The sequence below is a fragment of the Macrosteles quadrilineatus genome, unplaced genomic scaffold (assembly GCF_028750875.1).
Source record: "Macrosteles quadrilineatus isolate MER2022 unplaced genomic scaffold, UCM_ALF_1.0 Scaffold_2__2_contigs__length_208266976, whole genome shotgun sequence".
NCBI classification, from domain to species: Eukaryota; Metazoa; Arthropoda; class Insecta; order Hemiptera; family Cicadellidae; genus Macrosteles; species Macrosteles quadrilineatus.
In genome coordinates, this window is record NW_026542595.1 from 163,366,888 (window position 1) to 163,379,554 (window position 12,667).

The 12,667-nt window shown below is 36.1% G+C and overlaps 1 protein-coding gene across 2 annotated transcripts in view; it reads left to right on the forward strand.

Annotated features, from left to right (window-relative positions):
• LOC128986878 (NADPH oxidase 4-like) overlaps positions 1 to 12,667 on the forward strand; it is an 84,894-nt gene that overhangs the window by 9,490 nt on the left and 62,737 nt on the right. For both annotated transcript variants that reach the window (XM_054407468.1, XM_054407467.1), the window contains exons 4-13: positions 835 to 932; positions 2,376 to 2,557; positions 3,102 to 3,225; positions 5,377 to 5,547; positions 6,625 to 6,687; positions 7,231 to 7,294; positions 8,350 to 8,419; positions 10,091 to 10,210; positions 11,391 to 11,511; positions 12,022 to 12,090. In XM_054407468.1, coding sequence (XP_054263443.1) covers positions 835 to 932; positions 2,376 to 2,557; positions 3,102 to 3,225; positions 5,377 to 5,547; positions 6,625 to 6,687; positions 7,231 to 7,294; positions 8,350 to 8,419; positions 10,091 to 10,210; positions 11,391 to 11,511; positions 12,022 to 12,090 — 1,082 coding nt within the window. The remainder of the gene's footprint in view (positions 1 to 834; positions 933 to 2,375; positions 2,558 to 3,101; positions 3,226 to 5,376; positions 5,548 to 6,624; positions 6,688 to 7,230; positions 7,295 to 8,349; positions 8,420 to 10,090; positions 10,211 to 11,390; positions 11,512 to 12,021; positions 12,091 to 12,667) is intronic.

Here is a 12,667-nt window from a genome sequence, read left to right on the forward strand (position 1 = left end):
TAAATGTCTCTTTTGTGTGCCCGTTCTACGCACAGGGATCTTGTAGTCAGTTGAAACCTTCTTATATTCAGAACAGCAGTTGGTTTTCGTATATATTTCCAGATTTGCTGGCAAAACTATTATAGGACGTTTGATAAACCTTAGAAAAAACAATACATATAAAATTAAATTCCATGTTGATGGCCCCTGGATTACTATAAATGACCATAATATTGTGTAATAATTACCTCATTAAGTAATCCAAATGTTGTTAAATGACTAAATGAGGTTAAAAACCTAAATGTTTCACCGTTAATAAGGCATCCTCAGGGTACAAATACATAAAAGAAATTACTGTCACATGCACACATTAAATAAACAACACAAAACAAACATTTAGATAGGCCTATCACGTGACGGTCCCGGCGCAGGTAGTAGACTGCAGCTTCAGACTCCTTCCTCATTGTTGTCCACCTTATCAGCAGGACAAAGGTCAGGTGGTCGGTTACTTGGGTTTATTAAAACATTGAAGATAGAGTGTGAACGGAACTGCAGTTTTTCATTGAGGATTTTATGTCCACTTGCGGTGTTGTCGTAGTATAATTTGTAGATTTCAAATAGTGTTTAATTTACTACCTTTTCTGCATAATGTAGCACCTCTAGACCGTCAGCGTTATGAGTAGGATTGGTGACCCATATAATTCTGAACAGTGTACAGACAAAACTCCAATTTTGTTTATATAGATAATTATTAAAATTTAAGTTACACGTGAATTATGTTTAGCATTACCAAGTTAGGTACATTTGTTACAAGTTTTAAATAGCTATATATAATCTGCATAAAATCTGTTTCAGTGGTCCATTCTGCAGCTCACTTTGTAAATTCAGCGAACTTCTCTCAACATTACGATGCTCATCACCCTGAGATAAACTGGGCGAAGTACAAGGGACAAGTTAGTAGAAAACCCTTACAATACATTTTAACATATCTCATTCAAATTAACCTGCTCAATGTAGTTCCGAAATCATCAAAGATAGCTCTTTGAGCCTCATGAATAATTAATTTAATCATGCCTACTTATTTTTATTATCCTCATCTTGGAAGTACACAAAAATTCATATTTTTATCAAACGAGGGATGCATACCATGAAGCAACATGAGTAAAAAACAAAAAAACTCACAAATAATCCACACATCCAATCAACTTTCAACTGAGCGATCCACTGTTTATCACGGTGAGCCTCTCTTACCAAACTGTGCTTCACCAATAATTCTATTGATGAGAAAATTTTATTTTTCCATTCAATAGGTGAGGGAAAACGTAAAAGGTAGGTAATTAAATCAATAAGTCTCTTTCAATCCTTATTTAAGTAGGTGATTATTTCCTTGCACGGGTAGGACCGAGGCGCGCATGGTACCTCTGCGCTCCTCGATTCCGTCTCCCAAGCGCCCCGTCTCCCCGCCGAGCAGGCTATCTGGCACAATCTGACAGTAAAAGCAACGAACTGCGGTAAAGGCGTGTGCCCAATTGAGCATTGTAGATGATCAGCACTGGAATGACGTTAATTAATTAGCTAGCTGTTACGCACAGGCTTCACCCCGTTTGACTTCAAAAGTATTAAAAACTATTGATCGGTTAAGTTATAAAAATACTTCAGACCTAAAAGATGAATTGCTAATTAAATTTAATTCCTGAAATGGCAATCATGTAATGGTTGAATCATCATAATAGTTAGATCTAATTGTAAACTTATGTTTGCTGCGTTGCAAAACTTTAGTCATGTATATTGACTGCTTGTCTTAAATGTGTGTTGTATGACGACCTTCAGCAGAAGCGATGTTCCAGTCCTTGTAATGCCTGATGACAGCTCTAGAGCGTGCCATTGTGCCAAAATTTAGTTGCCACTGCAATCAATTAATAAGACTACCAACAATATACTTATTATTTACCTCTTATATTAGTATGTATACCTCAGTAATCCAGAGGCTACCCATTTTGAAAATTGATATAGGACTACACATTCCTTACACAAAGTCCGCGGAACTGCTCAAAGAACAATAATTAATGTGTTTGTTTTTTAGAAGTCCGACAAACTTTGAGCCTTCTAAGGGGAACTCAATAAGTAATTTAGTCTTACATGTCCAACAACTCAGGGGCAAAATCTATATAGATTTTATTTGTGACTATCATGAGCTTTTCAATTATCAGGCTTATCTGGTTTGTAGAGTTCTACGGTACCCAGTTTAAAGAGTTTGTTATTATTGATAAGTTACCATTTTTGTTAGTTGCCTTTTGTTCGTATGTCCATCATGAACTTGGCAACCTACAAATAAAAGAAACTTAATTATTATCTGTTTGTTATAGTTGACTTTTCATGTTCAATCTATATTCCAGAGTCCTGTTGTCCTGATCCTCAGTTCCTCTGTGGGTCTGACAGGTGTTGGGATGTTACTCATTCTCCTCTTACTGCTCATTCTGTCTCTCAGCTGTGTTAGAGAGAGATACTACGACATTTTCTGGGCCACTCACTTCCTTTTCCTGCCTTTCATGATCTGCCTCATCCTCCATCCCCTCAGGTCGGTATGTATCTTGTTTCTTGTATGCTTTTAGCTCGTTAATATCATAAGCAAAAAAGGATATCTTTGGGATAAACTTCTCCTTTATCCAGATTGTTCATCGTGATGTTCCAGTCCAGTGAGCTGAAAATCCTACCGGACTGAGGCTGTTTGGGACTTTGTCCTCTTCAGCCATACTTTATCCAGAGAAATTTAATTACTTCAAGGGGTATTTAAAATTGTTGAGTTGCCCCCAAAATTGCCTATTTTGGTTTTTTAAACGAAATTGGGATTTTCTCAATAACATGTACTGTCATGCCATATCAAGGTGTATAGAGTTTGGTTTTCCTGGAGTAGCCCATTAAAAGGTTAATGGGGGTGTCAATACTTTTGCCCAACCCTGGTTTGATTGTTGAAAAAGAGAACACTCCACTACTTTCAGCCTTATAGTTAGTACAAAATTGATACAGATGCTAAAAATGATGACAGTAAAATGATATTTTTTCAATACAGATTATATAACTTCTGTTCAGTTAAACTTAAACCTTTACTTTGTATGTTTCAGTGGGGTTTTGAAAGAACAAAGTAACTATCCTCATAACTTGCTAGAATGTGATGAAGCTTCCAGTAACATGACCATCAGTGAGACTTGCCATGCAAACCCCACCTTTACCTCAATGGAATGCCAGGTGGTAATTTATATTAAAGCAATCTTGTACTTTAACTTTTAAACACCAGGGATCTATATCTATAAGTATACAAGAGGATGTTTGTATATATATATATTTGTTTGGCAGTGATAAACTCAGACACCGCTGAACCGATTGCCACGAAACTTGGTACATACGTGTAGAATTTCATGGAATAGGTTTATACACCATCAATTTCGTGATCCGTCCAATCGGCTCCGCCCCAGTGGCTCTGGAGTTTCCCATGTTAACCTTATGAGAAATGGAATTAATGAATCTTAACAGCTGTTTCAATTAAACAAGTTGGTTCTGTTCTATGATGTTCAATAGCATTAAAGTTACAAGGATTACCAACAGGGTGCAGCACTATTATTTCTTTTACATTCATGACAACAGCTAATTTGCAACCAAAAGGTGAGTGAGCATAGCGAACGAACTTCAACCTGGAGGCGAGTTAGCGTAGTGAACGAGCTAACCTGAAGGCAAGTGAGCGTAGCGAACGAGCTAACCTGAAGGCAAGTGAGCGCAGCGAACAAGCTCCAACCTAAAGGTGAGTGAGCGTAGCGAACGAGCTCCAACCCAAAGGAACAAACTTCAACCGAGACGTGATTGAGCCATGCGAACGAGATCATCTTGAAAATTAAGAAGTTAAACGGGGCAAAGCCTGCGGGTTACAGCTAGTTATTTATAAATTTAAATATCCATATACTGTACCTAAGGTAATAAGGATTTCTCTTTAAGTCCCTTTTTCAGCCATCCTACTTAACAGATTTTTATGATTAGATGTAATTTCAAAGGTTATGATCTAGCCGAGGGATGAATTATATTAACTACAAAGGTAATTTGTTTTAGAGCTCCCCTCCCTAATGTTGAATTTATCCTTAGAGTTCACTTTCCAAGATTTAGTGATTCTGACCAAATTTCTTTATAACAGTTCAATGTTAACAGCTAATCCTTCAGATGAATGTACACAGTCAGATTGTAAACAAGAGACAAAAACGTTTATGAAAATGGATTTTAAATATAGCGATCAGGCTACTTTTTTGATAGTTGAAATCTGATTGAGGTAGGTAATCACTCTTATGCTGTAGATCTGAAAGAAACAAATTTAATTTATTGTAAATTAGTAGTTTTTTCCATATAATTACTGTCCCAAACAAACACAATCTTTTAAAAGTAAAAAGGTACTGGTACTGCATTCATTTTGTCTTGGAAACAAGTTGCGAACCCATATTAAAATGTACAATTTGCTTACAAGTTTCCTTGTACCTACTTATTCTTACAACTCTTTCACAACAAAAATTTTAAAAGCTTTTCATATAAAGTTTTATTCTAAAAAATACCTTTTTTGACAAAAACAAAAAAAATGAAGATATCAAAAAATATAAAAAGCTTGATCATAATTGCTATTTACAAATAATCTACCCCTTCAGTCGGGAGGAGGTAACCTGCTCCCCCTTGGCTGGCGCGTCAGCAAGACCGTGGTGCGAAATGTTTGCCTTGACTGTACTCTTTCTTACCTGATTTAATCCCGACCAAAGTATGAAACCAAAGTATGAATCACTACTGTAGTGTTTATGTGATATGGGATGCAAGGTTTTCTGAGGTCAACTACTAGGTCTGATGGTTATGTTTGGTTTGGTTACGCTAGGTTAGGTTAGGAATACTACCGTAATGTTTGCCTTGGATCATCAGCTTCAAAATCAAAAGAAAACCAAATGTTATAATGCACAATATGTTATTTAATATTTATAAGATAATTTGTTGCATAGTGTTTTGATAACTGAATGAGTTGCTGTAATCTATTTAAAGTATATTGCCTCAAATTATTACTTACATTTTATCACACAATTTAACAGTAAATGTCTGAATCTCAATTGCTCAGTGAATATAAATCAAATATATGCACGAAGCATGCAGCACGAAGAGGGCTAGGTCAGGTAAGAAAGAGTACAGTCAAGGCAAAAACTTCGCACCACAGCCTCGCTGGCGCATCACCCATGGGGGAGTAGTTTACCTACACCTTTCAGTCGACTTTTACCTTCCCAATTTATAGGTTGGCTTCTCTAACCAAACTCACCCATGATTAGTTGCACACCATGTGAGGTGTCACTCACTTCTCTTTCGGAACTAACCACTATGTCTCCCCAGGGCTGGTTGTGGGTGGTAGCAGCTCTAGGGATATCCCTGAGTGACTGTCTGCTGAGGTCATGTCGTCGCAACTACTCAGTCTACCAGGTGACTCAAGCTGTAGACATGTCAGGAGGTGTCACTCACCTCACTCTTAGAACCGACCACACTGTGCGTCTCAACCCTGGCCAGGTAACTCTGATTACACTCATTGGACATGTTTCAATTTACAAATTTAGTGCTATATTAGATTGGGCATTGACAGAAGGAATATAAATCTGTTCTTTCAATTTTTACAATACAGTAGACTCCCTCTTATCCGGATACCTTTTAACCGGACATTGGTTTAACCGGACTAAACTCGGGGTAATGACATCTCTTTAACCAGACAATTTTTATCACCACATTGGTTTAACCGGACTAAATTGGCAGGCAGTGGGCGGTACTGAAACGACCGTTCTCGTGGAAAAGATTTGAGACCAGTGATCACGTGTCTAAATACAATGCTCTCCTAAATTTAAGCCAAATACGCTTTTAAACAGTCCGTTTTTACAAGTTTTTCAGCAAAAAAAACCATTATCCGGACTGACCTTGGTCCCGAGGAGTCCAGATAAGAGTGAGTCTATTATAGAATGATTACTAGTTAAGCTACATTACAGTAGAACTTCAATCAGGGTGATTAGTTGGGACTGGGACCCCATTCCGATAATAAAAACTCCAGATTTTGGATCTTTTAATGGTTATCTAAAAAGTTATTTAAAATAAACAAAAAGTACCTTGCCAAATTTAATAAAGTATCTTACAACATAACACCACAAACAGAAAACCTGGCATATAAAATACATATTTTTTCAACTAAGAGGCAATTGTTCAGTTTCCGTTTTCTGTGCCGTCAGGTCTGGTTGACTTAGAGCAGCTGATGTTGAGTTCACCTTGTCATTCCATCCACAACAGACCAGTGAACCTGAATGTTAAGCCTAACCCGTTGTTGGCCGTACAACTTTGTTAACTGTAACATATGATCTGATTTAATTTTTGTACTCATTTGAGGTGATCCGGATAGTTGGCAATCCCTGATTGAAGTTTAGTTAGTTGTAACCGTATTTTATTTATAATTTTATTTTATTTTAGCAAGTAGAGTTGATTAGGCAAGAAGATCCCTTTCCACGTGTTTCATTAGTACCTTTTATCTTCCTTCTTTATGTTTTTTATGTTACCTTAAAATTTTACAAAATGTTTGCATGTCTTCTAATTTAGATTCTTTCACAGTATGTTCTGCTTCAATGTCCTAGGCTGTCCTCGCTGGAATGGCACCCATTTACTGTTACCTCAGTAAGTACAATAAAGCTACATACAATTAAATCCTCAATTACTTCAAAAGTTCTCATCTATTTGGCCAGCACTGGTCAAGCAAATCGATCAAATCAGCTCTTTTGAACTAAGCAGGCAGACGAAATAAAATTATTTATTACATTATTTTTAGAAACAGCTCATACAATAGTAAAAATGGTTTTTGTTTTATAAAGTAATGTGTTGATTGCTGCTTGTACATTTGTGGTGTGCTTTTTAACAATCGTTAAGACTAATTTAGTTGATGACTCAATTAAACAGTTGACACTTTTTTATTTTCTAAAAAAATAAAAGCGAAACTTGTAACCAAAATACTTACAAATATTTAGTAACATGTACAAGGGGTGCTTAGTTTTAAATTAAAAGTACAATTTTCTACCCAGCAAGTCTACATAGGCACTTAAACTGTAACTGCATTTAGAAAATGAAAGATAAAAAATTGGTTAATCGATAAATTAAGTTGTGAAATCTAGAACAGAAGCAAGTTATTGTAATCTGTTTGTGTTTATTTATGGTTTTATAAAGGTTTCCTGTTCGACTAGTCACACCTACATCAGTCTGCTTATCCGAAGGAGAGGAGATTGGACTAGTGAGTTAGCGCCGTTGATTTGTATTATTGTTTAGAATTTAAAAAATCATGTATACGTATTTTAACATAAGAATTCTTTACTTATGGAAAACAATATCATCCAGGTCCACAAGCTTTCATCCACGCAGGATTCAACCCTTTTTTAAATCTCCTATTACAAGTCTCAGCAGCCCATGGATCCATTAATAATTGTTGCCACTTCCTTGTGAACTGCTTCCTTAAGATCTATCTCAGTTTGGGGATTGTTAACCAACCTGAGAATTTGTATTTAAAATGGGAATGATATGTCATGGGGTCTAAGTTGAAAGTAAACCCAAAAAATCCGCTGCTTTGCCATAATGGACTCACTATTTTGCTCATAAGTATCGAAGGCAAACATATGGTGTTTACCGTACACTGCTTCATGGATTCTAAAATGACATCATATACAAAAACTAGTGACCCCTTGAAACACTCACAGTCGCACTTATACTAGCCATTTAAAAAACACTGTTTCCTGTCAGACACCTTTTACTTTAGATACACCAACAATAAACAAACTATTTACTGAATCCATGCTCAAAATAGACCACTGAAGCATGGGTGCAATATAATGATCTGTTATCTATATATTAATAGGCAAGCATGTTTCTTTAAAACCTTTTTTCTCAGCTCGTGTGCATCGTAGGGAAATTCTACGCATACCGTTGGAAAGCTATTTTCCTGTAGGTGTGCAGAATCCCTTTATAAATTTAAATAGGCTCAAAGATAAGCACAAAAAATGAGTTTAAAAATTTGAAAAAATTAACATGGATCTTATGCGTTGCTATGCTGGTTACGAAATAACAACGAAATATAAACAGAAAATCAAAACAAATGGAGGAAACTCCAATCACATGTTTTATTTACAGTGTGGGGTGAAAATAGATAAGTGAGTACATTACATATTTTTGGTCGAGTTTCGACCACTGGACGACCTCTCGTATTTTTAAATAAGTGACATAGTACAATTAATATTAGATTTGTTTCTGTATAATTTACAAACAATACTCTGTATTTAATTTATTTATTTACAGAAGCAGTTTGTAGACTACTGAGCAAGGCTGGCCGAGATAACATTCTACCTCACTCTGTTGCCCTTCCAAGGTTAGTGCTGTTGTTAACTTACATTTGGCATTATATATTAAAGCATGCCCTTATATAAAAATACTACCTTTTTATGTTGAAGTAGACATCAAAACAGAGGTGAACATAAGGGGGGGGGGGCGAGGGGCGAAATAATGAATATGAAGAAAAAGTATGTACCGTACTATAATATGAATTATTTATTATGAAATTATGTGCAAAGTCATCGCCGTGGCAGACAGTAATAGTTTGTGCGAGTTCAGGTTGATTCTCAGACCGACTCAAGCTCCCACCCGCCGTCTGGCTATCTTCGCTTTGGAATAGTTAACCCTTCAGTACAAGTGCTGCGGACTCAAGAGGCCGCACATTTGCAAAAAACGCTGAAATAAGTGAATCCACAAGCGAACGACATGACGCGCCATCTACGTTCCCCCCACTACCTTTACAAGTACAATGGTGGTGTTTTGACCGTCTTAGCGTGCGTATTGGCCCTGAGCTACGAGGGTGTAAAGTTAAGCGTGTCATGTTTCAAGAGGATGAAGAACAGGCCAGCGATTGACTGATTGGTTTTCAACAGGACATTTTCAATTTGAAATGTTTGTAATCATTTTGAAATTTATTGATATCTAAAATCTATTTACCTATTTTATTTAGATTGAAATTTTGATGCTATATGAACTATATTAGGTATATAAAAGAGCATTTCCAGTAAGAAGTAAGACACTGACTGTCAGTCCGTGCGCGCGTACTGGTGTTAGTATTAGCCTTGCGTGTGCTGGAGGGTTAATCTGATTATAGTATTGAAATACTGTTGTAAAAGAAAACTGATGCTCCCGACAAGTATGAATCCTGTTCTATGGTTACCGTACTTTTCTGTAGATAGGTGATTAATGTTGCCAGTTGATTGATCTGTATGAATTAAAGTGGCTTAAGATGTAGAAAGGGTGGATTGGGGAGTGCATAGAATGTAATCGCATATTTGCATGATATTTGTGCATATTTGCAAAACGAGGACGGCAGTAGTGTTCATAAATTCCATCAAGCAAGATAATTATTGGATTTGAGTAAACTTTGCTTACAAATCAGCGTGTTTAAGACTTCCAGGGCCTTTATAGTCTTAGAGAGACATCCGCTAGTTGATAATCTCTCTCGTTCAATTATACTTTGATACGATCTACATGCAGAATTCCCTTAACTAATTTGGGCAAATGAGACTTAAGAAAAACAGCAGTCAGTTACACCATGGAAAAGGAAAACATTCTGCAAATCTTTAAAATCACCTCCAAACTTCTTTCATCCATTACACACATTTTGTAAGTCCTAACACTTTTCTGGATTCATGTCCGTCAAATGGCGATTGACTGCAATAGCAGTTAATGGCTGAGGCAACGCAATAATCTAATTACAGGTCACAAATTAAACTCTATGGGAGCGTTAATTTTTTTAAACGTTTTTAAATACTTTGAACAGACTAGTCGTCCCATAGGGGTGGGAGCCGGCTAGTAGTAGTTGTGGATGATCTGAGGAAGAACTTTATAGTCTCAGATTCGAAATAGCTCTTAAATGTGACAAGAGCTCAATGGAGTCTTTCATTCACTGAAAACCCTGGCATATCCTTCAAAATTTATGAATTATTGTAATTTTAACTTCTGCTCATTGCAACACATTGACAATCAATGTTTTCTTGACCAGGATTCTAGTTGATGGTCCATTCTGCAGCCCTCTGGAAAATGTGGTCAAAGCCCGACTAGCAATCTGCATTGCTGCAGGGATAGGGATCACTCCATTTATTGCTGTTCTTCACCATTTGTAGTAAGTAACTGTAAATCACTTTAACTAACTAATGGTATGTGACATATAACTTTCGTGACTTTTTGCTACTTCACACTCAGTCAAGCAGTTTTTACACAGTAAACTGCTAGTTTCTAGTCTATTTCTAGACAAGAAGACCTTTGCATACAGAAAGTACACTCTTTAAAATCAGCTGGAGCAAATTTAACGAGCACTCTTCCGGCACTTTTTAAATTTGAGTTTATTTTATAGGCTCTAAAAGAAGCAACAAAATAAATACTACAGTCGGGACCACGTAAGTTTGCAGTTGAAGGAGGAGCCTATTTACCATATGGTTTTGAATGAACCAATGAGAACGTGCGGTGTTGCCAAATCTAATAATACCAGCTAATTTGAAAATATTGCTTGGTATATTTTAATTAGTGTTGTCAACGGGCGATGTGGCAACGTCGCACTAGCCTTTTCTTGTGATTGGCTGCCACCAACTGCAAACTTACGTGGTTCCGACTTTGGACATTTTTGGACAGGCACATTATTTACTTTTACTATTATGGAAAGGATGAAAAATCATACCTTTTGTAAAAAGTTGGAAGTTTTTTTTACACATTTTTTATTAAAGTACCTAGTGTAATTTAAAGAGTATGTTGTGATTGGGTACCTTACTTACCTTAGTATTCCTGGTAGTCAGTATCGGTTTAAAACTTGCGGCTCTTGGCCAAATTAACCCAAGCAGCCCCCTAGTTGAAACTTTCCCAGAATCGCGGTGAAATCGTGGACATCTCCTGCAGTCACAGGACAGGTGCATCATCATCGTCACCCGCAATTGAAACCAAATTGTAAAAATCTCTTACAATTACGGGAGCACCATCATTGTGAGAGCAGCAAATTATTAATTTTGGAAGATGAATATTTTCAAAATGCTTTGGCCCCTTACTGCTTTTGGCCCCAGTGGTGTGGCAAAAAGTATCGTACTACATTCATCTGGGAAGGATTTAACAATACTAGCATGAAGACCTGTACTTGGCACTAGCACCATAAACACTTATTTCCTAGCCATGTTTTGCAATATACAAGTAAACAACTACTACATCAGTTGTTCATGTTATTAATAGAAGATGAGACAGTTTTGGACTATACATCGGTTATTACTGGTGAATATAGTGTTTTCTGTGATATTCATGCATGATTTATGTGTTTGCAGTAAAAGTGACAGCGTGAGATGGGGTCAAGAGAGACCACATCATCTGCACTTGCTCTGGGTAGTGAGGAGTCAAGATCAGCTGACTTGGGCAGCAGACTTGATAACTCAACTCCATCACAAGGTAGTACACAATCTATATACTGTAACCTACAGATGGACAGGTCCTCAAAAGTTTCTGGAATTTTTCGGGAAAAATATACTTATCATCTTCATAAACCACCATAACGGATGAGCCATGATGGCATAGATTGTGGATCGGTGCAATAAGACAGAAAATTGATTTTGTATCTTACTGTAGCCATCTCCAAGAAAGACAAACTTAGTTATAAAAGTTAAAAATCCCGCCTTGAATGCCATGAATATAAATATAAGTCCCATCCCAAACTAGCACAATCTTGTCCTGTAAGCCTTTACTTTTGAGGCACGAAAAAGCTGATAGTTGATTGGTCACTGGATTGTCACAATTAAAACTTTAAAATAAATTAGATTATACAAAAGACAGTTGAATAATTGGTTTACAAAAGTAAGAACATTAACGGTTCTACACACACAATAACATATATTTGTCATATTAAATGTTTGAATAAAAAGTTGAAAGTGTCACATGAGTTTTTTTTTTTTACTTTTACAGTGTTGGTCCAGTAACTACCCTGACAAGTTTGACTTTTCCTTGTACATAACTAAAGGAAATGCACATCAGGTAATGAAGTTTAATCCAAAATGTAGAAAAAAATCTGTTTGTAGGTCTAAGCATTTGACATTCATTTTAAAGTTGATAGGTATTTATCTGAGCATGGTACAATAGTTAGTTAGTGTTTTATTTAACCCTATACTGCATAATTTTTTCAAATGAGTTAAAAAAATTATTTTTGTAATCCCCATAGGGCAGTTATAACAGGAAAAATAGTCAAAAAAATGTATCTTCAATATTATTCATTATTTTTACATTTTTTTTAATTGGCTCATTTAAGGCGCTTTATGCACTGGCGGTAAAAATGTCTAATTTATTGTTGGTCCAAATATGGCACATGATGCATTTAAATTATCAATGACTAAAAAATCTAGATACAAGGAAATCTGGAAAAATAACACAGATTTGAATTTTTCTTTTATTGAAAACCAAGTAATAACCTAACCTATGGTAAACTTTGCATTATAAATGGCAAAAAGCAAAAAAAGTCATGTTTACTCTAATTTGACAATAATACAGTTTTGTAAAAAAACGCATTGATACTTCTCTAAAACAATGAGTTTCGTCCCTTGTCACATTTACTGGT